The sequence below is a fragment of the Salmo salar genome, chromosome 16 (genome assembly GCF_965601325.2).
Source record: "Salmo salar chromosome 16, fSalSal1, whole genome shotgun sequence".
In the NCBI taxonomy this organism is placed as follows: Eukaryota; Metazoa; Chordata; class Actinopteri; order Salmoniformes; family Salmonidae; genus Salmo; species Salmo salar.
Window position 1 is genome coordinate 52018998 of NC_138306.1, and position 25698 is coordinate 52044695.

Consider the following 25698-nt stretch of genomic DNA (forward strand, 5'->3'; position numbering starts at 1 on the left):
TAATGTTTCAGTTTTCTTTATGAATGATTCCTTTGTCACATTTTATATTCAATTTTCACCCAACCAATCCTTTCAACATCTCAAAATGTGTATCTCCAGCAAGATATAACATTTTCATTTTAATGTATGCAACATCTCTACCTTATAAAGTATTTGGTCTGCTTGGCCTTCAATACAAAGGATGATAAAATAGATAAATGCATAATTTTTTATGACATTGGGTTAAAATGAGGTATCCTCTTAAACAAAAGACTGAGGGGAAGTTTGAATCCCAGACCAGTAGCACAGGACAATACTGCTATTGTTGAGGGTCCTCAGAAGGGTCGGTTTCTGGAGCGTGTGTTGACCAGTCCAAGCACAGAGAAGGCACTTGCTGCAGCTGTCACCAATGTGATGGCCCCAATGGCCCGTGTGGCCTGTGGACACAACAGAAAATAACAATTGTACCTGGTAAATACAATAACGCCTAATGTAACGTCATTCAATTATACGCGTATGGTGGTGGAGAGGACGATAACTTATTGACTATACCAGGGTATATTGATTGTAAGTAGTGATAAGGGCTAGAATGACCTTTTATACATTGGAAAAAAGGAGAGAGTAATGCCCTATGTCCAAATTGTCACCTAGGCACTTCTGCATGTAGGTCTCAGAGGAATACTTAAGTATACAGTTTCAAATGTTCTGCCTGCGGCTATGGAACCCTGACCTGTTCACCGGACGTGCTTGTTGCACCTTCGACAACTACTATGATTATTATTATTTGACCATGCTGGTCATTTATGAACATTTTTACATCTTGACCATGTTCTGTTATAATATCCACCCGGCACAGCCAGAAGAGGACTGGCCACCCCTCATAGCCTGGTTCCTCTCTAGGTTTCTTCCTAGGTTTTTGGCCTTTCTAGGGAGTTTTTCCTAGCCACCGTGCTTCTTTCACATGCATTGCTTGCTGATTGGGGTTTTAGGCTGGGTTTCTGTACAGCACTTTCAGATATCAGCTGATGTACGAAGGGCTATATAAATACATTTGATTTGATTTTGATTTACAGCAATATGGTGGAAACTCCACCTGCCCTGTAAGAAGGCATAACAAGCTTTTATCATATGATTATTGTACACAGAAACCTATGGGTAGTGGCTAGATATCGATTTTGAATTGGGCATCAGCAGAGAGAGAGAGAGAGAGAGAGAGAGAGAGAGAGAGAGAGAGAGAGAGAGAGAGAGAGAGAGAGAGAGAGAGAGAGAGAGAGAGAATACAGGGCATACACAGGAAGAAAGAGACAGGAAGAGTGAGAGAAAGAAGGAGTAAAAGACCTGCTCAGACACTCCCTCTCCGTAGCGCAACAAGGTAACAAAGTGCTCGCAGTTACTGCCCAATAGGTCATAAGACACCTCCTGGCCAATGAGAACTTGAGATCGCTGAATGATGTCATCAACGGGCAATGGAGTGTGGTGGTCGTCGTATTTGTTGTTGACCTGGTACAAGTCGTCTCCAACCACTTCCTTTAGAAGCTGCATTCGCACCACTGCCTTCCGACTGAACACAGACTTCACACTGGAGATGGCTGCAGCCTGACTCTCATCTACAGGAAGGAGATAATATTCAGGGAGCGTAAAGCATTAGCATTATTAAATTGCAGTTATTAGTGGTTGAAATTCAATCAAACTTGTATTGATAAATGCGGAATTGATTGAATCCCACCCTTTGAAAATGCTGAATAAATTCACAAAGGGCTATACTCTTGATGTAAGATAAGTGTGATTTAATTCAAATGTTTTAAGCAGATTGTGCATTGGAAGCGTTTACATTCTGCAGCATCAAGTACGACACATACAACACCAATACAAAACATATACGACACACATACGACATACAGTACCAGTCAAAAGTTTGGATACTCTTTGCCTTGATGACAGCTTTGCACACTCTTGGCATTCTCTCAACCAGATTCATGAGGTAGACACCTGGAAAGTCCATATTATGGCAAGAACAGCTCAAATAAGCAAAGAGAAACGACAGTCCCTCATTACTTTAACACATGAAGGTCAGTCAATACGGAAAAAGTCAAGAACTTTAAGTGCAGTCACAAAAATCATCAAGCGCTATGATGAAACAGGCTCTCACAAGTACCGACACAGGAAACTAAGACCCAGAGCAATGGACATTAAACCGGTGGACATCTGTCCTTTGGTCTGATGAGTCAAAATTTGAGACTTTTGGTTCAAACCGCCATGTCTTTGTGAGACACAAAGTAGGTGAATGGATGATCTGTGCATGTGTGGTTCCCACTGTGAAGCATGGATGAGGAGGTGTGATAGTGTGGGGGTGCTTTGCTGGTGACACTGTCAGTGATTTATTTAGAATTCTGTTGGAAAATCATTCCAGGTGAAGCTGGTTGAAAGAATGCCAAGAGTGTGCAAAGATATCATCAAGGCAATGGGTGGCTACTTTGAAGAATATAAAATATATTTTATTTGTTTATTAACACTTTTTTTGTTATTACATGATTCCATATGTGTTATTTCATAGTTTGTAGAATAAAAGTGAAGACATCCAATGTGGAAAACAGTAAAAATAAAGAAAAACCCTTGAATGAGCAGGTGTGTCTGTAACCGATGTGAAATGGCTAGTTAGTTAGCGGTGGTGCGCGCTAATAGCGTTTCAATCGGTGACGTCACCCGCTCTGAGACTTGAAGTAGGGTTTCCCCTTGCGTTGCAAGGGCCGCGGCTTTTGTGGCGCGATGGGTAACGATGCTTCGTGGGGTGTCAGTTGTTGATGTGTGCAAGGGTCCCTGGTTCGAGCCCGGGTTGAGGCGAAGAGAGGGACGGAACCTACACTGTTACATGTCCAAACTTTTGACTGGTACAAATACACTTTTAAACCTGAGACTTGAAACACACATACGACATATTCTAACTCAAGTTAGGATTTAGTCTCATGTCAACACTGCTTTCACTGACCAACAGGTGTCAAGTTGATGATGTAACCGTCTCCCAGGTACAGAGCCCAGTGCTGATAGGCTGGTCTGAAGATCTCAATGAGGTCACCAGGCTGGGGGGTCCCGGGAGGGTCAAGATTGTCAGGGTCATTAGTGGCCATCTATAGGGGGAGGAAGTGATCAACAATGTGGATATTGCCTGCATTTACAATCAATATACTATTATTTAGTATCTACACCAGTTGAAAGAGTTTTCAATTTACACATTTACACTGACAACATGTGCATAAAACACTGCAGAGTCAGTCACTACTGCTACTGGTTTAAATGATAAATCAATCAAAACTGTATTTAGTGAGTGCACATTTTATTTCTTTATTTTCGGCATCCGAAAATACTTTTCTTATGTGTAGACTTTGTGTAGAGAATGGCAGTTGCACTCTCTACAGTTAATTAATTTAAAACGAAGTCAGTTGTCAAGGGAAACAACTGGAAATGTAAAAATAAAATAATTGGAATTGAAGAAAATGAAAGAAAATGGATGTACATAAAAAATGTGTACATCCATATATTGTTCCACCTCCCAACCTGGCCCATCTAGCTGAGCTTTAAAAATAAAATATATATATATATTGTTATTTGTCACACGCTTCGTAAACAACAGATGTAGGCTAACAGTGAAATGTTTACCTACAGGTCCTTTCCCAACAATGCTTTACCTAGAAGGTCAACAGGGTCATAGACATAGAGTAGACGCAGATATTGTATAGGCCTACATATTATTCATGCATTACAATAACAAATACAATTGTGAGGTGAAAATAAGAAACTTTTAACACACAAAACGATACTCACAGTAAAGGTTGCGTTTTTTCTATCCATCCCACATCATGCTTCCACAAATTCTGAAAACAGAGACATTAATGAAACTACGTCACCCCTCCCTACGTCACCCCTCCCTCCATCACCCCTCCCTCCCTCCACCCTCTGTTTGAGATAGCCTATAGTTCTCTTTGTGCTATTGACTGCATGCATGCTGTGCACTATAATTCCGCTATACCAAAATGGAATTTCAATAACAACCCTTCTCTGAAGGTTCAATCAAAAAAAAGGAAAGGTGAGATAGACTATTTACTTGGATTTTCATGTTTCTTTAATGGTAATATTATACTTTTAAGGTAGGAAAACTAATTTCATAGAGAGAGTGTGCTGGAGAACAGGGTACAATGTAGAGAGCAAAGGTCACACACATACACAGACAATAAACACACACACACACACACACACACACACACACACACACACACACACACACACACACACACACACACACACACACACACACACACACACACACACACACACACACACACACACACACACACACACACACACACACACACACACACACAGACAATACACACAAGCTATTGTGCCACACACAGTCACAATAGCACCTACATAATAGAGAAACTGACAGAAAAATAGTTTGTCACGACTGAAAATAGACTTTCACATGGGAAAAATCTAAATGTGTAAAAGTCACAGGTCAATAACATAATTGTGAGTCCATTGGAAAACTAGAGACAATAAAGTCCAATAGAAAACATGTAAAGGGGAGATAAAAATGTCCATTCATTTGTATTCTGCCACTCAGAGAATAATCTCTTGAGTTCACCTGGCATGTGATGAAATCTATATCATCCTGGGAGAGCTATGTATGTGTGTCTATGTTATCATTAATTAATAAGTCAAGTCTGAAGCTACAGTATGTGGTGGAAAATTACATGGTTTTTTTTTTCTCTACAAAATTATCAAACACATCAATATTTTAGTACTTCAACTTTAGCTACTTGACATAATTTAATAGAGGTCCTATTTGTCAATTGTTTAAGTATGTGCTTTAGTTAAGTATAACTAAACTACTATTGAACTGAATACAAAGACTTGAGGCAATACTTACTCAAATACCAACACCTTTTTCTTCCTCTCCATTTTAGCGTTCCATGATTTATATCGGCACCTTTTGAAAGTCAAATGAGAAAAATAATTGAATCCAAGTCCTTAAAATGGTCGGTTGTCTGAGAGAAAATCCAATTTATTCGGATTATAGGCACTCAGATTGCATGGCAAAAATGAAAGTGTTGCTTGAGGTCCTACAGGTAGGTAGTGTTTCATGTATCGATTTTGACAGATGATGACAGTCGCCGGGTTACCGACATCCACAGGCCACTGATGCTAGAAGGCGATAACTTCCGTAGCAGCACCGACAGCGTTGATTCATGTCATTGTTGTTCATTGCTAACTGGGATCCTTGGGACGTCCATACCATAAACCCTCACCTTAACTTCTACCCTTACCCAACCCGAACCAAATCATAACCATAACCATAACCATTCCTTAACCATAACCCCTACCTTTACCATTGTAATCTTCAATGGTGTAGGGACGTCCCAAGGATTCTGATTGCACGGACCGTTCATTCATATATCAATTTGTAAAATGAAGAATGCCTTGATATTATGAGGTACTGATGACTGACTAGTCCTGCAGCACATCATCACTAGCATGGAAATGATTAACATAATTAACATTTGTGGGCTTGATGATTAAAAGGTAAATCATTTTCGTGAGCTTTGAACATTTATTTCTGTTATGCGTTATAATGCCTGTTTTGAATAGGCTATAATGTAATTCCAATTGACACATTTTCTTGAGTTATACATTCATTCTTCAACAGAGGGCAGCATAGCCTACCTGCCTGTATTTGTTTTCTTTAGACTATGTAGATAGTGATATTTAATCGGGCAAAACTTGATATAGGCTACAAAATGAAAGATGTTACCCATGGACATAAAGACAATTAGTTTAACTACGGCCACACGTTATCTCACTTTCAAACACAGCCTATGGAAGTTATTCTCGGCATACTGCAGTCATGTTCAACATTAAGGTGAACAAACACAGCCTATTGAAGTTATTCTCGGCATACTGCAGTCATGTTCAACATTAAGGTGAACAAACACAGCCTATTGAAGTTATTCTCGGCATACTGCAGTCATGTTCAACATTAAGGTGAACAAACACAGCCTATTGAAGTTATTCTCGGCATACTGCAGTCATGTTCAACATTAAGGTGAACAAACACAGCCTATGGAAGTTATTCTCGGGATACTGCAGTCATGTTCAACATTAAGGTGAACAAACATAGCCTATTGAAGTTATTCTCGGCATACCGCAGTCATGTTCAACATTAAGGTGAACAAACACAGCCTATTGAAGTTATTCTCGGCATACTGCAGTCATGTTCAACATTAAGGTGAACAAACACAGCCTATTGAAGTTATTCTCGGCATACCGCAGTCATGTTCAACATTAAGGTGAACAAACACAGCCTATTGAAGTTATTCTCGGCATACCGCAGTCATGTTCAACATTAAGGTGAGCATATTCATATGGATACATTCCAGACGTTTGTAGTCTTGGCTTTTATTGATCAGTTGCACCATGCATACAAAGTCTATCGTACTGTAGTAGACATTTGTTTCCACGATTTCAGCTTTACTAATTGAAGCTGATGAAAAAGAGGTGCAGCGAAAATTTGCTTTCAGTTTCCTTTTTATTGCCGGTTCATTGAAGCACAATTTCATTGAAACAGCTCTGCTTCCTCGGGCTTTTAATCTTACAAAACCGGTCCTCTTTATGAATAGTCTCACCCTATGTGGTATTTTAACATTTTCTACAAGCAAACTAGTTATTGGACAAGATTCATCATGACATAGCTACTTAACTATTCATAATCCAGTGAACAACATCTGGACAACATTTCATGTAGTCAGTGGCACTGGGCAAAACTTGATATGGTAGGCTACTAAATGACAGATTCAATGTTACCCAAGTTATCTTACTTTCAAACATAGCCCATAGAAGTGTATTTTAATGTAATAGCCTACCGCAGTCATGTTTAAAATTAAGGTGAACATATTCATATGGATACATTTCAGCCTTTTGTTGTTTTCTATGTTTTGTAACATGCTTCAATAAGCATTGTTAAAAGTTAAGGTTTAACGAAAACAAACATATTCTGTCAGATTGTGTCAGATACAGTAACATTATTAATCCACATTAGTCCATTGTCCCTACCAGTTTAGCCAACTATCTGCAGCTGTTTGGTAACGACGTTGACATACATATCTTGCAGTGACATATGGGCAACTTTGGTCGTAGAGCTGTTGCAGACACCATCTTCTTAAATAAGAACTCTTGACTCTAGGTTTTAATGCACTCAGTCAAAACAATACTTGGGCCCTTTGCCAAAGGTGAAGAGGGGGACACCAAGGAGTTGGTTACATTCTTTGGCCATTGATTGGATGACTCGTGGTCACATGTCAACTCGTTGACATATAGTTCCACCCGTTTGCCCTCACCATTTGGAGCTGTTGGGACTCAGTAATAAATTAAATGTTAGCTAGCGACCCGTATCAATAACATTACCAAATATTGACTATTCATTATCGGCAATAAGGGTTACACCTGACGGTGGTATGAAAAGGTAGCTTTGGCCATCTCGCCTGAAGTTGTGGTAAGGGGAATTCAATTGACTACCATGAAGATAGCTAACGTTAGCTAGTTAGCTGACATAGGACAATGACACGCGTTACAAAACAGCTGAATTTCAATCATGCGAAATAACACACATTTGTTAGTTAGCAATGTGATATAATAAATAACATTGTTTGTAATGTAAAAAAATTCCAATGTTTGGTAGGTAGTTGGTTTCCTCTAATGACTTGTTAGCTAGCTAGCTAGCTGGGTGCAAATTGCTAACGTTAGCTACCCAGCCACATTCTTTCAGTCAAGATGTTTGTTGACATGTCAGTGTACGGTTACTCGACCTTTAGCTAGTTGCTAATGTTTTGTCGACTGCTGGAATGTTTTGTAGCCAACCACTTGTTTTCATTTGCTAACCAAATCCTGTTAACCAACCCAGATATGTAGCTAGTTGTCATACATAAGTCTTACAATAGTAACAGCTTGACTCATGAAGGCTGATTATGGAATTATTATAATTATTTTAAAGTTGTGGTGTGAATGTCTGTTAGCTGACTAGCTGTGTTCATGGGGAAAGTGGTGGTGATGATGATAATGCTAAGTATCTAGCATGGTCCAGGCACATGCTCTGGCATCATGGCTAGTCAATATGTCAAGGGACAGACTTGTCAGTATTTGGGGATAAGGACAACTTGCAGTCTATAATGAGGTAGTGCACTAACTATCATGAACATTCCACCTTTTTTGTAATGTGCATACTTTCTCTCTATCTATCTATCGATCTATCGATCAGATCAGATCAGATCAGAAAGCTGAAGCATGGATTCGCCTCAGGACGACTTCTCTCCACTCAAACGCTTTGTAGTGGCCAAGAAAAAGATAAGTGATGTGTTTGATCAACTGCTGGAGTATGTGAAGGAAGGTTCGGTGTTTGTAGAAGGTGAGTGTGCTGTATAGTAAATCAGATGTCGGCCACATTTTGAATGTCAAAGTAAATAATCGAATGCAGAAAGGGTTTGCTTTTTGTTGTGAGTACACTGTTCTCTTGTTTTTTTTCTTATTTTCTTTGTTGTGTGATTTGTCAGAAACTTGTCGGAATGACGCCTTAGAGAACATTGCAAGTCCGGAGCAACAGGAGCAGATTCGGGCGTATGCCGGCAAACTGCAAACTATAAAAGATGTGCTGGCACGCAGACACATGAAGGTGGCCTTCTTTGGCAGGTAAATGCGTGTAGTCTGCTGCATTTTGATTTCTCCATTTTTATTTATTTTACACAGCTTCCAGGCTAGAACTGAAGTGTGCAACCACATTTGAGCAAAGATCAATGCATCATGACATTGAGTTTGGCCTTTGTTGATCAGTTAACATTATTCATGTTACACCATTGCATATTAAACACTGTATTGTACTGTAGTAGATGCTTTGTGTCCCAAGCTTTCAGCTTTGCTAATCGAGGATGATGAAGAAAAGGTGCTGTTCTGCTTTCACTTTCCTTTTTACTGCGGTTCATTGAAGCGCACTTTCGTTGAAACTGCTCTGCTCCATCAGGCTTTTATCTTATGAAACCGATTCATAAAATCGTCTCAACCTATGTGGTAATTTAACATTCTGTATGTGCCAACTAGCTGTTGGACAAGATTCATAATGACAAATTGTCTGGTCATAAGCCAGTAAACCATAACAGGTTGAAATTCCTGTAGTTATTTCCTCATGAGATTGTATGTACAGTTGAAGTCGGAAGTTTACATACACTTAGGTTGGAGTCATTAAAACTCGTTTTTCAGCTACTCCACACATTTGTTGTTAACAAACTATAGTTTTGGAGAGTCAAAAGAAATCAGCCAAGACCTCAGAATTTTTGTAGACCTCCACAAGTCTGGTTCATCCTTGGGAGCAATTTCCAAACGCCTGTAGGTACCACATCTGTACAAACAATAGTATGCAAGTATAAACACCATGTGACCATGCAGCCGTCATACCGCTCAGGAAGGAGACGCGTTCTGTCTCCTAGAAATGAACGTACTTTGGTGCGAAAAGTGCAAATCAATCCCAGAACAACGGCAAAGGACCTTGTGAAGATGCTGGAGGAAACGGGTACGAAAGTATCTATATCCACAGTAAAATGAGGCCTATATTGTCAGAATCTGAAACGTTGCTCAGCAAGGAAGAAGCCACTGCTCCAAAACCGCCATTAAAAAGCCAGAATACGGTTTGCAACTGCACATGGGGACAAATGTTGTACTTTTTTGAGAAATGTCCTCTGGTCTGATGAAAGAAAAATAGAACTGTTTGGCCATAATGACCATCATTATGTTTGGAGGAAAAAGGGGAAGGCTTGCAAGCCGAAGAACACCATCCCAACCGTGAAGCACGGGGTGGCACCATCATGTTGTGGGGGTGCTTTGCTGCAGGAGGGACTGGTGCACTTCACAAAATAGATGGCATCATGAGGAAGGAAAATTATGTGGATATATTGAAGCAACATCTCAGGACATGAGTCAGGAAGTTAAAGCTCGGTTGTAAATGGGTCTTCCAAATGGACAATGACCCCAAGCATACTTCCAAAGTTGTAGCAAAATGGCTTAAGAACAACAATGTCAAGGTATTGGAGTGGCCATCACAAAGCCCTGATCTCAATCCTATAGAAAATATGTGGGCAGAACTGAAAAAGTTTGTGCGAGCAAGGAGGCCTACAAACCTCACTCAGTTACACCAGTTCTGTCAGGAGGAATGGGCCAAATTTCACCCAACTTATTGTGGGAAGCTTGTGGAAGGCTACCCAAAAAAGTTTGACCCAAGTTAAACAATTTAAAGGCAATGCTACCAAATAGTAATTGAGTGTATGTTAAGTTCTGACCCACTGGGAATGTGATGAAAGAAATAAAAGCTGAAATAAATCATTCTCTCCACTATTATTCTGACATTTCACATTCTTAAAATAAAGTGTTGATTCTGACTGAGCTAAGACAGGGAATTTTTACTCTGATTAAATGTCAGGAATTGTGAAACTGAGTTTAAATGTATTTGGCTAAGGTGTATGTGAACCTCTGACTAAAACTGTTTTTTACATATTTTATTTATATATTTTTATTATACTTTTTATTTTATTTAACTAGGCAAGTCAGTTAAGACATTCTTATTTTCAATGACAGCCTAGGAACAGTGGGTTAACTGCCTTGTCAGCTCGGGGATTTGATCTTGCAACCTTTCGGTTACTAGTCCAACGCTCTAACCACTAGGCTACGCTGCCGCCCCACACTGTTTGATGAAAATGAGGAGTCACTATAGACCTCTTACGTTGTGTTCTTTGCCTAGGACGAGTAATGGGAAGAGTACAGTGGTGAATGCCATGCTGAGGGACCGGGTGCTGCCCAGTGGCATGGGGCACACCACCAACTGCTTCCTGAGTGTGGAGGGCACGGACTCAAACAATGCCTACCTCAAGACGGAGGGCTCAGAGGAGGAGAAGAGCATCAAGGTAAGTTCTCTGGAGATGTGGATATACTGGCTGGAAGATTAGGCTAGCTCTTCTTACCACTCATACAGTGGGCTTTACACCTTCAGTGGAGTTGGAAACGTGCTACCTGATTGAGTTACTTAGATTAACTCTTCTTACCACTCATACCTAGTACCCTCAGTCACGTTTTTCTTTCTGACCCTCTAAGAAATTCATTATTAAACAACTTTAGTCTAGATAAGATTATTATGCCGTCTTCAACTTTGACCTAAGACACAGCCTCAACTTTGACCTAAGACACAGCCTCAACTTTGACCTAAGACACAGCCTCAACTTTGACCTAAGACACAGCCTCAACTTTGACCTAAGACACAGCCTCAACTTTGACCTAAGACACAGCCTCAACTTTGACCTAAGACACAGCCTCAACTTTGACCTAAGACACAGCCTCAACTTTGATTGCATACAAGTTGTCAGTCAGGCAGAGTTTGAGTGACTTGAAATCCATTTAAATGATACTATGACTCCCTCTTTCTCTCCAGACTGTGAACCAGCTGGGTCATGCGCTGCACATGGACCAGAGTCTGGACGCAGGCTGCCTGGTCCGAGTCTTCTGGCCCAAGACCAAGTGTGCCCTGCTCCGAGACGACCTGGTCCTTGTAGACAGGTACAGTAACGTTACCCTGACAACGCTACCACACCCTTCAATTACACCGCTCGTCTTAACAACTTGTACAGTGCTCCAGAGCTTTATGAATGGCAAGATATACACGGTTGTCTGTTTGTTATTTGATCAGACACTGATCGTTATATACACAGATCACCTATCAACTAAACACAAAGGCTGAAGAAGTGAACCCACATTTATCTTTTTTGCTTTTCTGTGTGCCTCCCTGTTTGAGGATTGCAATTTTACCTCTGTGTAGCTTGCTTGGAGTCCATACAGTGTGATCTGTACTATTGCTAAGTAGGATAACTAGAATAGCCATCAACCACCAGTGTCCCAAGCCCCATGGTACTGATTGACCATCAGTAAACGGAGGTTGATTAGGCTGTATTACTCTGAGAAGCAGTGGCCTTGACCTGCTCTAACACATCCTCCATCTTCTTTAGCCCTGGGACAGATGTCACCACGCAGCTGGACAGCTGGATCGACAAGTTTTGCCTGGACGCTGACGTCTTTGTGCTTGTGGCCAACTCTGAATCAACCCTCATGAACACGGTAACAGAGCTCACAATCTGACCAATCCCAACAGGATCTAGACAGAGCTGACCAGTCAATGCATCCACCTGAAAGATTGAAAAACTTGTCTTGTAGCAGAGCTTCCAGGAGCGCAGATAGCTGTGTGCTCATGGGTTTTTCTAACGGATTCATTGTAGTTATTTTTCCACCACGAACATCCTGGTCTTTTTGGAGATGGGAAATACAAAAGGATTTGATTTAGTCATGTTAACAGTTCTATCAAGAGGTTTATGTATTCTATAAAGCAGTTCTATCAATGTGTTCTATAAAGCAAAAATGTTAAGCTTATTTGACGCAGCCACACTGAACAAAAATAAAAGCAATTTTAAAATGTATAGATTTTTAAGTTAACCTTTTATTTAACTAGGCAAGCAGTTAAGGTACACTGGTGTAATGATCATGCTGTTTAAACAGCTTCTTGATATGCCACAGCTGTTTTTATTTATTTAACTAGGCAAGTCAGTTAAGAGCAAATTCTTATATACAACGACGGCCTACCCCGCCCAAACCCGACAACGCTGGGCCAATTGTGCACCGCCATATGACGGCTCGCAATCACGGCCGGATGTGATACAGCTTGGTTTCGAACCAGGGACTGTAGTGGTGCCTCTTGCACTGAGATGCAGTGCCTTAGACCGCTGCGCTACTCGGGAGCCCAGGTGGATGGATTATCTTGGCAAAGGAGAAATGTGCACTAACAGGGATGTAAACAGATTAGTGCACAACATTTGAGAGAAATTCGATTTTTGTGCATATGGAACATTTCTGGTAACTTTTAGTTCAGCTCATGAAACATTGGATCAACACTTTACCTGTTGCGTTTTATATTTTAGTTCAGTACAGAAGAAATAGTCAACGTATTTGAACTATCTATATATCATCTTTTTTTTTTAAGAAAATCTTTGCAAATTAAGCAGCTTGTTAAGGGGTTGTAACTTTAACTATGAGAATTGGTATGTCAACTGACAGTAAAGGAAGTGTTTTCTTTCCAAAGCTTGTTCGTCATCAGTGATGGGATACGGCCAGCTCCATTTTGCTCCAGCACTCTGTTTATGTCTGCCGACGCATTCATGTTATGTCAGAGGCACGTAGTCAATCACTGGGCTCTCTCGTTATCTGTGCCAAATCTCTTCAAGGCACAGGTCCCGTTTCCCCCTCTCCTCACTTACCTTTTTGACTATGCACCCTAGGATACCCAGCCTCTGATTTCAATCACAGAACCCAGTATATTGTAAGCTCTATGAAGTACATTAGATTAGCGTTATTAGACTGATAATGTGATGCACCTGGACACACTTGTTACGCAGATGAAGTGAAGAAGCATTTGTTCTGCTTTAGATTGGGTAGTAAACTCCACTGTTTGATAAATAACTAAGTGTTTCATTGACTGGAGCCCTTTTCCTAGCTTATTAACTATGTCATAACCTACAGTATCTTCGTGACCCTTTACAAATTCCTATCTCCTTCCCCGATAGACTGAGTGAAAGTGTGTACTGCACCTTCTCTGTAGTAAGGGCGTGTTTATGTATTTAGAGCACTTGCACGTGCAAACACGCTGTATTTACACAGAACTGCATTGGGACACCTTATCTCTGAATTGTCTGTAAAGGTTAAACACATGGGGAAGTCTGGTGTAGACTGTAAAGTTTGACTCCGTGTGCCCCTGGCAACGAGGTTTCCAGCCCCGTGTCAGCCAGCTGTCTGCCCTTCGTGTCTGTCCTTCCAATATCTATACCCCGCTTTCTCTTCCAACTGTCCTGTAAAATTTAAATCAATAAAATACAAAGGAATTCAGAATTCTCCTTACACAAAAATATAATTAGATCCAAAATAAAGGTTAACACTACACCATGGTGTTAAGACTTAATTAGTGCACTAACAATTCCTGACCTTGCATTTTTGTTGTTTTCCAGGAGAAGCATTTCTTCCACAAGGTGAACGAGAAGCTCTCCAAACCTAACATCTTCATTCTCAACAACCGCTGGGATGCCTCAGCCAGTGAGCCGGAGTACATGGAGGATGTGAGTGACTTAATGGAAGTTAAGAATTAGTCAAAGTGGAAATTACCTTTACTCCAGTTGACAATCAAAGTGTGTGTGTGACTGACAATTATGGACAATAACTGTGAACAAAATAAATGGTCTTAAAAGGTATGTAACATTTTAACAGGGAATTATTAGTTTAACTAGGAAAGTCAGTTAACAACATTCTTATTTACAATGCCGGCCTTACCCAGACGACGCTGGGCCAATTTGTGAGCCGCCCTATGGGACTCCCAATCACAGCCGGTTGTGATACAGCCTGTAATCGAACCAGGGTCTGTAATGACTTCTCTAGCACTGAGATGCAGTGCCTTAGACCGCTGCGCCACTCGGGAGCCCCAAAAACAACTCCACAACTTCCCCCATTAGCCTATTCAGAACCAATTGTCATCTAATTTCACCCTGTTTTAATAATACGTTTTCTGTATATTTGCAGAGACATTCTGGATTTGTCAATTGCTCTGTGACATCACTGGGGGAACCACTGAGTAGTGCACTGGCATTTTACATTTACATTTGAGTCATTTAGCAGACGTTCTTATCCAGAGCCACTTACAGTAGTGAGTACATATTCAGCTTTTTAGGTCATGTTGCTATTCGATGAAGTTATTTCTGAATAAAATGTTTTGACAAACGCCACAACCCTGGCGTTGCAAGCTCCATGCTCTACCAACTGAGGCACACGGGACTATGTGCCGATCATTACAGCTGTAATGGCATAACAAAGGGGGGAATTATTTAAGGTAGGGTTTCAAATTCCGGTAGATGGGAAGGAACACTGCTGTCCTAGCTTCATGGGAAGTTTATTCCTCCGTTGGGGTGCCAGGACAGAGAAGAGCTTGGACTGGGTTGAATGGGAGACCTGAGGTGGCAATATGATGTGCTTGGGTTGGGATGTAGGGTTTGAGCCTTATGGTAGCGACGGGCAGTTTCTCTTGCTGCACCTTAGGCAGGTATTGTCGTGAATGCGTGCTTTGACTGGAAGTCAGTGGAGTGTGTGTGGGGGAACTTGAAGGTTGAATGCCAGGTAGTCTGCAGTGTTCTGGATAAGTAGCAGGGGTTTGATGGCACAAGTGGGGAGCCCAGCCATCAGCGAGTTGCAGTAGTCCAGACTGGAGAGGAAAGGTGCCTGGATTAGGACCTGCACCACTTTCTGTTTTGAGGTAGGGTTGTACTCTACAGATGTTGTAGAGCGTGAACCTGCAGGAGCGAGCCACTGCTTTGATGTTTGCAGAGAACAACAGGGTGTTGTCAAGGTTCTTTGCTCTCTGGGAGGGTGACACCACAGGCAGGCCTTCCCCGGAAGAAAGAGCAGCTATGTCTTGTTGAGTTTGAGGTGTTGGGCTGCCATCCAAGTTGTTTTCTGCCAGGCACGCAGAGATGCGTTTCGACACCTGGGTAGAAGTAGTCATTCGCATAGCAATGATAGGAGAGACTGTGAGGATATGACAGAGCTGAGTGACTTGGTGTATAGAGAGAAGAGGGCCTAGAACCGAGCCCTGGGGGACACCAGTCGTGAGATTATGTTGAGTGACCTGTGTGCAGAGACGGCCAGCCCTGAGAGGGTGGAGAGTAGGATTGGATGGGTCACGGTGTCGAGGGCAGCGGATACATTTAGGAGGATGAGATTAGAGGACAAAGATTTAGCTTTGGCACTGTGGAGAGCCTCTGACACAGAGGAGCAGTCTCTGTTGCGTGACACATCTTGAAGTCTAGCTGGTTAAGGTAAAAAAAATAGTTCTGAGAGTTGGTCAGACCACACGCTCAAGTGTTTTTTTTTAATTTTAATTTTTTAAATTTTTTTGGAAGGGAGACTGTCTGTAGTTAAAAAAAAATTAAAACATTTTACATCTGTCGTCGAGGGTTGGTTTGAGGGGTGGGTTCAATTTCCTCTCAAAACAGACTACTTCTAATAAAGTTAACAAAGCACTTGCTAGTGTGGGCGATTTAGGCCTGGCTCGCAGTCGGCATTCCAATTCATTCGATGGGGTTGAGGTCAGGGCTCTGTGCAGGCCAGTCATGTTCTTCTACACCGATCTCAACAAACCATTTCTGTATTAACCTCGGCCGTCCCGTTCTGTGAGCTTGTGTGGCCAACCACTTTGCGGCTGAGCCGTTCTTGCTCAGACATTTCCACTTCACAATAACAGCACTTACAGTTGACCGGGGCAGCTCTAGCAGGGCAGAAATTTGACGAACTGACTTGTTGGGGAGGTGGCATCCAATGACGGTGCCAAGTTGAAATTCACTGAGCTCTTCAATAAGGCCATTCTACTGCCAATGTTTGTCTATGGAGATTGCATGGCTGTGTGCTCGGGTGCAACGGGTGTGGCTGAAATGGCTGACTCCACTAATTTTAAGGGGTGTCCACATTTGTGTGTCTGTATTGTATGTCAATTTACAGTAACTAATCAAAGCTGGTGGACATTCTCCTGTTTGATGGACCGGGAGTCACTTTGAATCAACTTGAGCGCCCTAGTCTCCACAGCCAACTTTCAACTACTAGGCTACTGTAGCTACTACTAGGCTACTGTATTGTGGTCGCAGTATTGACGACAAATGCTACAGTCATTTCAATAAATCAGTAAAGTACTTCAATAAAGTAGCCTACCTTTGGCTGGCTGTCATGTTCCACTAGGCCTAATGAGTTTATGATCCATTTTTGTACTGTGATTATTTTAGCTCACGATTGCATGACCAATGTTGCAAATGTGAAGTGCTTGATCATATAGGCCTGTTGTATGTTCAAAATATATGTATTTTTATTTCCAGAATCAGATACTTATATGAATGAATAGGCAGGTCTGTCTTAATTCTGGTATTAGGCAATCGGCTGTTGATTTCACAAATATTAATCCCTTTCACATTTTTGTTTCTTTCTATAGCCTTTGCTGTAGTAATATGCTGCAGTTGCTTGATTATGTCAGAGTGATGTCAAAGTCCATTGTTTCAGAACGCCAAACTTACAGAACGTTCATAAGTACTTTGCAAACTGTTGGTTTAAAATTCATATGACTTATTTTTGTGGATCATATGTTCATAAATGGAATGTGAATGCATTTCCTTGTTCCATATACAGTGCCTTCAGAAAGTATTCATACCTCTTTGTTACAGCCTGAAATCAAAAGGGATTAAATATTTTCTTTCACCCATCTTCACACTATCCCATAATGACAACGTGAAAACATGTTTTTAGAGATTTTTGCACGTTATTGAAAAAAATTCCATAAGTATTCGCACCGATGAGTCTTTATGGGTAAGTCTCTAAGAGCTTTGCACACCTGGATTGTACAATATTGGCAGTATAATTAAAAAATATATATTTTTTTTAATTCTTCAAGCTCTTTGAAGTTGGTTGTTGATCATGGCTAGACAGCCATTTTCAGGTCTTGCCGCAGATTTTAAGTTAGAATTGTAACTAGGCCACTCTGCAGCATTCAGTGTTGCCTTGGTAATCAACTCCAGTGTATATTTGTCCTTCTGTTTTAGGTTTATTTTCCTGCTGAAAGGTGAATTGTATCCCAGTGTCTGTCAGGAAAGCAGACTGAACCAGGTTTTCCTCTAGGATTTTGTCTTTGCCTCGCTCTATTCCGTTTTTCTTTTCATCATAAACTCCCTAGTCCTTGCCATAACATGATGCAGCCACCACCATGCTAGAAATGGTGATGATGTTGGATTTGCCACAAACATAGTAATTTATATTCAGGACATAATGTTATTTTTTTTCTTGCAGTTTTACTTTTGTGCCTTATTGCAAATGGGATGCATGTTTGTTTGGGAATTTCATTTTTTATTATTATTTAACCTTTTATTTAACTAGGCAAGCCTTTCAGTTACTGGCCCAACGCTCTAACCACTAGGCTACCTGCCGCCCCATTTTAAATTTGGAGTGTAACTCGACAAAATGTGAATAAAGTTGAGGGGTGGGAATAGGTTCTAAAGGCACCTTTTTTTTTATGCATTAATTTTAAGATTTTAATTTTCAAGTAAATATAGTTTAACAAATTTACCCTAAATGTAAAAATGTAAACTGCCACTGGGTAATAATTTTAGAACCAGAACGGAATGGTCGGGAGAAGAGATTTCCACAAGTTCCAAGCTGTCAAAACCATTAGTTTGAGACGGAGTTGTCACCAAAGCTGTGTTGTATTCTTTCGGTATGTCATAGTTAATTTTCATGCATTACACGCTCAAACATATATATTTTTCAACAAGAATGACATTTATGACAACCGTGGACATTTGCATTACTATGAATCGTTACCCAGAATTCCGTGATCATACACAGCTCTAGGCTCTGGAGTTTCTGTTATTGCTATGGGCTCTTAACATTGTGGTGATGTTGCTGTAACGTTCCCCTCCTACAGGTTCGAAAGCAGCACACAGACCGTTGCGTCAACTTCCTGGTGGAGGAGCTGAAGGTGGTGGACCGGGAGCAGGCGCCCAACCACATCTTCTTTGTGTCAGCCAAGGAGGTGCTCAACTCCCGCATGCAGCGCGCCCAGGGTATGCCAGAGTCTGGTAAGCCCGGCCGGTGGTGGTCCAACGGGGGGGGGAGTGTAGGCAAGCGTGTGTGTGAATAGTGGTAAACCATGGTGTCCACTGTGGTCAAACCAGGTGTGGACTGTGTGGATGGATTGGGTGTGTGGAGTGAGCAAGCATGCTCACTCAGGCCATGGGTTTTGTCCTGTCCACACTGTGTCCCTGATGGGCTTCTCCAAATTAGATCCACAGTGTCCCCTCCAAACAACACCTCCCCAGCCAAGCTATAAAACAAACTGGAACTTCACTATCAACTCTTGTCAACACCAGCTACATGGGATCAAGGCACTTGTGCAGTCCATTGGCTCACATGCTCCAACATGACCTTTTGTTTGGCTGGTGTCTGTCTTGAGCTCTGTTTTTGGCCTGGCGCCAATCTTCTCCGTCTGTAGTTTCTGATCCTTTCTAGGTTAAAGGGATATTTCACTTTGGAACTGTTAGCTTATTTTCAACTTACCTGATGCTTTTATCACCACCGTTCAAAAGCGAGTGGACCAAAGCGGTGCTCTGCAGAGCTCTTTCCCAATACTTTTTAATTCACTGCTAACTGATACAAAAGTGAAATGTCCCCTTTTTTTAAAATTATTTATTTTTGTAGTAGTTTATAGACAAAATGGTACTAGACTCAGTTTTGGAGAGATGTGGTGATCTTTGGATGACAATATGATGTTTCCCAGGTGGCGCTTTAGCCGAAGGTTTCCAGGAGAGGCTCAAGGAGTTCCAGAGTTTCGAGAGGATATTTGAGGCAAGTGTTTGTGTGGGTGTGACAATGTCTAACACCACTCGTTCTCAAGCCTCCCATGGTTTTAATGATTTAAATACAACTAATTTAATAAGAGAGCCCCACAGTATGAATGAAATGAGAGAAGTACAATGAAACATATTCCAAGCAATCAGGATGACAGTTAAAACAATGTGTAGTTAAGTCACAGTGGCAGCTCTTCAGGGTGCAGGCCAGGACATTCGGAACATGTACAGCAAGGCATACCAGGCTCTGTCTCTCTGTGAGTTCTCTAGCCTGGCTTTTCCAGTGGGACTCTGAACATAGTGTTGGAGCGATGTTGGACGAGGGACAGAACTGTGTCAAAGTGTGTGTGCTTGTTATGGTAGAGAAAAGATTAGTAATAGAGAGAATTCCTTGTCTAAAGCTCAGCTTAGTTACGCTGCCCCATACCATTTACCTCTATGGGGTCGGGCACCTAAAGGGAAAGCTGTGTAATGGATAGGAGGTTAACTAGATGATATTCCGTGCCACTGCAGATAGTGGTGAACCATTCTAATCACTGTATCTCTATGATCCTGTGCTGTGAGAAACAACTCTAGTCTTTCCATCTCATCACCGGACTACTCGTCTCTCCACCAATCACGCGTCTCCAAACCAAGCCCGCCCCGCTGACTCCCTGCTTAGGCCAATCAATGTGCATATTACCATCAATCTGCGTCTTCATTGCTGAAGTCTAGATTTGCTTTGGCGAGGATCATCAATTTCTTTCAAATCAATTTTAATTCTGTTCACTGTCATTTGTTGCATTCTGTTCTGTTGCCTGCATTTTGTCTGGTCAAAGTTGTTTTATCTTCAGGAAATACTAATCTCCCTTTCTTAGAATTGCTGTAGTTCTCCTATGATTTTGCTATGTCTACACTAACACGTTACTGTGAGCCTAAGAACCAAGGGGCTGTGAGACTTGAGATGCAGAGCTGCTGCCGGAATTCTTTATTTTTCCTTTTCTTTTTTTTACCACTTGATTTATTCCACAAATTCCCCCATAAATTGCGGCAGCAGGTGTATCTTGTCCTTTTTTGTCCTGCCTATACCCTTTTCACACGTGGTGACCCGAACCAAACTGTTCTGGCTTCACATGGTCCTTTTCAAACTATGGTGGATGCTTATGGCGCAATCAGGCCAGCACAGCTTGGTTGGGCTCGACTTAGTAGGTTGAAAAGCCCTGTAGGTTGTGTCGCAGCCCCCCATCACAGTAACGTGTGTTACTGGCCTCCCAGGAGTGTATCTCGCAGTCAGCAGTGAAAACAAAGTTTGAGCAGCACACTATCAGGGCCAAGCAGATCACTGAAACGGTCAAAGCCATCATGGACGCCATCAACATCAAGGCAGCAGAGAAGAGGTGAGTGTTCTCTGATCCGTCCGCTCACAACCCATCCCTCTTCTTCCTGGATGATCTGTTTATTCAGTCATTCCCAAATGTTTTGTATGGAAATGGTAACATTTATGATTTAGCATTGTTGTCCAATGACTAAGATGTTTTAGAATGTTAGGTGGGTTCCAACAGGGCAGGCCCAGCACTTTTCTAAGTAGTATGGATATTGGAACACAAACCTTTGCACTTCTGGTGGAAGCACTGACTTACTACGTGTCCCACCTTACCACTTCCTGTGCGTCCTCTAGAGTGGCCTCATTGGAGGACCGTGAGTACCAGATGGACCGTTTGGAGTTTGTGACGAACCAGCTCCAGCTGCTCATAGAAGACATCAAGAAGAAGATCAAAGCTGTCACAGTGGAGGTGGAGAGCAAGGTAAACCGTGGCCATCGAATAACATGACTGTCTACAGTATGTTTTGAAATCCCTTAAAGCCTTAACACTGCAGGGAATGGCCTTTCCTGGTCATGCTGCCAATGGCATTTTATGGATTTAATACAGCACTAATCCTCAATCCATTCCAAGGGTTACTTACCCCAGATGGTTAAAAATGTTTGTTTTAGCCAGGCACTGACAACTGTTTTCTCAAGGTGTCCAGCGCCATGGGCAAAGAGATCTGTCGTCTCAACGTGCTCATCGAGGAGTTCCACTCGGACTTCCACCCCTCGCCCCACATCCTCAAGCTCTACAAATCAGTGAGTTTGAGTACTGTTACACCAATGAGTGACACACAGGTCTTCTCCATGAAATGGAAGCGTTGTCACTGATGTAGCACACGGAGCATTCAGGTTAGGACCATCAGGACTCTATAACATCTCAGTAGTGACCTCTCTTCTACGCACTCTGTTTCTGTAACCACTCCATGACCTCCTGACCCTCCCTTACAGGAGCTGCTGAACCACATCGAAGAGGGCATGGGTAAGAACCTGGCCTTCCGCTGCTCCAACGCCGTCAACGCCTCTGTGCAGTCCTCCCAGAGAGACATGATCGGTAGGTAGGGAGCAGTCCTCCCCAGAGAGACGTGATCGGTAGGTAGGGAGCAGTCCTCCCCAGAGAGACGTGATCGGTAGGTAGGTAGGTAGGGAGCAGTCCTCCCCAGAGAGACGTGATCGGTAGGTAGGTAGGTAGGTAGGTAGGTAGGTAGGTAGGTAGGTAGGGAGCAGTCCTCCCAGAGAGACGTGATCGGTAGGTAGGTAGGGAGCAGTCCTCCCAGAGAGACGTGATCGGTAGGTAGGTAGGGAGCAGTCCTCCCCAGAGAGACGTGATCGGTAGGTAGGGAGGGAGCAGTCCTCCCCAGAGAGACGTGATCGGTAGGTAGGGAGGGAGCAGTCCTCCCAGACAGACGTGATCGGTAGGTAGGGAGGGAGCAGTCCTCCCAGAGAGACGTGATCGGTAGGTAGGTAGGGAGCAGTCCTCCCAGAGAGACGTGATCGGTAGGTAGGTAGGGAGCAGTCCTCCCAGAGAGACGTGATCGGTAGGTAGGTAGGGAGCAGTCCTCCCAGAGAGACGTGATCGGTAGGTAGGTAGGTAGGGAGCAGTCCTCCCAGAGAGACGTGATCGGTAGGTAGGGAGCAGTCCTCCCCAGAGAGAGGTGATTGGTAGGTAGGGAGCAGTCCTCCCCAGAGAGAGGTGATCGGTAGGTAGGTAGGGAGCAGTCCTCCCAGAGAGACGTGATCGGTAGGGAGGTAGGGAGCAGGCCTCCCAGAGAGACGTGATCGGTAGGTAGGGAGCAGGCCTCCCCAGAGAGAGGTGATCGGTAGGTAGGTAGGTAGTGAGCAGTCCTCCCAGAGAGACGTGATCGGTAGGTAGGGAGCAGTCCTCCCAGAGAGACGTGATCGGTAGGTAGGTAGGGAGCAGTCCTCCCAGTGAGACGTGATCGGTAGGTAGGTAGGGAGCAGTCCTCCCCAGAGAGACGTGATCGGTAGGTAGGTAGGGAGCAGTCCTCCCCAGAGAGACGTGATCGGTAGGTAGGTAGGGAGCAGTCCTCCCCAGAGAGACGTGGTCGGTAGGTAGGTAGGGAGCAGTCCTCCCCAGAGAGACGTGGTCGGTAGGTAGGTAGGGAGCAGTCCTCCCCAGAGAGATGTGATCGGTAGGTAGGTAGGGAGCAGTCCTCCCAGAGAGACGTGATTGGTAGGTAGGGAGCAGTCCTCCCCAGAGAGACGTGGTTGGTAGGTAGGTAGGTAGGTAGGGAGCAGTCCTCCCCAGAGAGACGTGGTAGGTAGGTAGGGAGCAGTCCTCCCCAGAGAGACGTGGTAGGTAGGTAGGGAGCAGTCCTCCCCAGAGAGACGTGATCGGTAGGTAGGTAGGGAGCAGTCCTCCCCAGAGAGACGTGATCGGTAGGTAGGTAGGGAGCAGTCCTCCCCAGAGAGACGTGATCGGTAGGTAGGGAGCAGTCCTCCCCAGAGAGACGTGGTTGGTAGGTAGGTAGGTAGGGAGCAGTCCTCCCCAGAGAGACGTGATTGGTAGGTAGTTGGTGCACCATGTAACACAACCCCATAATAAATACTATTTTTAGCCTAGCCCTGGTCATGACTAGTCTGGTCTCAGATCTGTTAGCACTAACTGATCTGGGATCAGGTTTGGTCATGACACCGGCTCATAGCCCCCCCCCCCCCCCCCCCCCCAAGTGTTTGTCATGAGGTGTGAGTGACACGGCCACCAGTCATAAAGCAGACCGACGTCAATGTTATTGACCTCTATAATGTTCAGGACTGAGACTATTGCAGGAGGGAGTAAACCAATTGAATGAGGGGAGAGTACGCCTAGCGCAACAGGATTGTTCCGTATTGCTCTCTTCTCACCCATCTATTCCTCTTGGATCATTGTGTATTTAGACACTATTATGGAAAGGAGGGCCCTTTTTGTAACAGTTGAATAGGTTGCCAATTCAGGTTCTATAACACAGCTTCCACTAATCCAGTTCTGTCAAATCTCTGACTTAAAGGAAATCAGGAAGCATTCAAAGTGTTTTGGTCTGATGTCATCTAGACCCTTCAAACTTAACTCTGGACCTTGAAGACTGTTCCACTGTCCGTCCCCCCCCCCCCCCCCCATTGTACCCGTTTAATTAGGGACTGATTTAGACCTGGGACACCAGGTGGGTGCAATGACTGATCAGGTAAAACAGAACCAGCTGGCTCTTCACTCGTAGGGTTAGAGTTGAATACCCCCTGCTCTAGATTGGTGTCATTGTTTCCTTCCTTGTTTTCCCACCACCAGAGAGTCTGCAGCCTCTGCTGCCCCCTGCTGTTCAGAACCAGATACAGATGCTGGTGCCCTGTCACAAGTTTGACCTGAGCTACGACCTGAACTGTGCCACGCTCTGCTCGGACTTCCAGGAAAACATAGAGTTCCAGTTCTCCATGGGTTGGACGGCGCTGGTCAACCGCTTCCTGGGGCCCACCAACGCCAATCGGGCCCTCATGTTGGTCGACAAGAACTTCCCGGTAAGGTGGCTCCAGGGTTTAAGTTTCCCCTAGGTGCAGAGCTAGAATCAGCTTCCTCTACCAATCTTAACCATAACCATTGGTGAGTGGGAGCGTGTAGGGGGCAACTTCACCTTACTCCAGTAAGGCATGAGGGTGAGAAATGATGGGGATAGATGTCATCTGTAGTGTATTATGTTGTATAAACGGTATGACATGTTATGACTGTACTAGATGGTTAAGAGTTGTGATGCTGGTCGACCAGCATCTTCAGGTAACCACAGTTAAAACACATGGGTGGGTTGAATGGTATCTCCAGAGTGCAGGGTTCAATCCCCACCTCTCTCACTGTCTCTTCCATCTGTGTCTTCATCTGTGTCTACCTCCTGTTTCCATGTCTAATCAAGCATCACAAAACCCAAGGCTGAGGAACAGTCGTTGGTGAGGATTGGTGATATGTTCTTGATGTTGTATAGATAGTTTTGGTCATGAAGTGTATGTGGACACCTGTTCGTCAAACATCTCATTCCAAAATCATGGGCATTAATATGGAGTTGGTCCCCCCCCCCCCCCCCCCCTAATAACATCCTCCACTCTTATGGGAAGGCTTTCCGCTAGATGTTGGAATATTTCTGCAGGGATTTGCTTTCATTCAGCCACAAGAGCATTAGTGAGGTCGGGCGCTGATGTTGGGCAATTAGCCCTGGCTCGCAGTCGTAATTTCAATTAATTCCAAAGGTATTTGATAGGGGTTGAGGTCAGGGCTCTGTGCAAGCCAGTCAAAGTTGGAAGCACACAATTATCTGGAAAGTCATTTGTATGCTTTAGCATTACGATTTTCCTTCACTGAAACTAAGGGGCCAAGCCCGAACCATGAAAAACAGCCCCAGACCATTATTCCTCCTCCACCAAACTTTACAGTTGGCGCTATGCATTGGGGCAGGTAGTGTTCTCCTGGTATCTGCCAAAACAAGATTTGTTTGCTGGACTGCCAGATGGTGAAGCGTGATTATCACTCCAGAGAACCTGTCTATTGCTCCAGAGTCCAATGGCGGCCAGCTTTACACCACTCCAGTCGACGCTTGGCATTGCACTTGTGTGCGGCTGCTCGGCCATGGAAACCCATTTCATAAAGCTCCCAACTATTGTGCTGACGTTGCTTCCAGAGGCATTTTGGAACTCTGTAGGGAATGTTGCAATAAAGGACAGACAATTTTTACACACTACGTGCTTCAGGACTCGGCGGTCCCGTTCTGTGAGCTTGTGTAGCCTACCACTTCACAGCTGAGCCGTTGTTGCGCCTAAACGTTTCCACTTCACAATAACACTACTTACTGT

General features: G+C 43.3%; 2 protein-coding genes across 5 annotated transcripts in view; one reads left to right on the plus strand and one right to left on the minus strand.

The window, feature by feature from the left end:
* Positions 1–5200, minus strand: LOC106574158 (phospholipase A and acyltransferase 1). Of its 2 annotated transcripts, none has more exons than XM_014149820.3 (5): positions 4907–5200; positions 3799–3848; positions 2966–3104; positions 1396–1586; positions 1–416 (listed from the first exon to the last, which is right to left on the minus strand). In XM_014149820.3, exons 2-5 carry the CDS (start codon positions 3823–3825, stop codon positions 315–317), a joined length of 459 nt encoding a protein of 152 aa, XP_014005295.1. In that variant the 5' UTR covers positions 3826–3848; positions 4907–5200; the 3' UTR covers positions 1–314. The 2 variants fall into 2 exon arrangements, with proteins under 2 accessions (XP_014005295.1, XP_014005294.1); XM_014149819.3 differs by having other exon boundaries at positions 1318–1586; positions 4907–5198.
* LOC106574144 (mitofusin-1) overlaps positions 4039–25698 on the plus strand; it is a 26958-nt gene continuing 5298 nt past the window's right edge. Inside the window, exons 1-14 of one of the 3 annotated variants that reach the window (XM_045697389.2) lie at positions 4039–4060; positions 8293–8434; positions 8580–8715; positions 10811–10973; positions 11495–11619; positions 12066–12174; positions 14109–14216; positions 18605–18758; positions 19457–19524; positions 20781–20902; positions 21184–21310; positions 21526–21630; positions 21823–21925; positions 24155–24381. In XM_045697389.2, the coding sequence (XP_045553345.2) occupies positions 8314–8434; positions 8580–8715; positions 10811–10973; positions 11495–11619; positions 12066–12174; positions 14109–14216; positions 18605–18758; positions 19457–19524; positions 20781–20902; positions 21184–21310; positions 21526–21630; positions 21823–21925; positions 24155–24381 (1668 nt within the window). In that variant the 5' untranslated portion in view covers positions 4039–4060; positions 8293–8313. Of the gene's footprint in view, positions 4061–7312; positions 7526–8287; positions 8435–8579; positions 8716–10810; positions 10974–11494; positions 11620–12065; positions 12175–14108; positions 14217–18604; positions 18759–19456; positions 19525–20780; positions 20903–21183; positions 21311–21525; positions 21631–21822; positions 21926–24154; positions 24382–25698 lie in introns of those variants that run through there. The other 2 variants (XM_014149781.3, XM_082962777.1) reach the window with 2 other exon arrangements.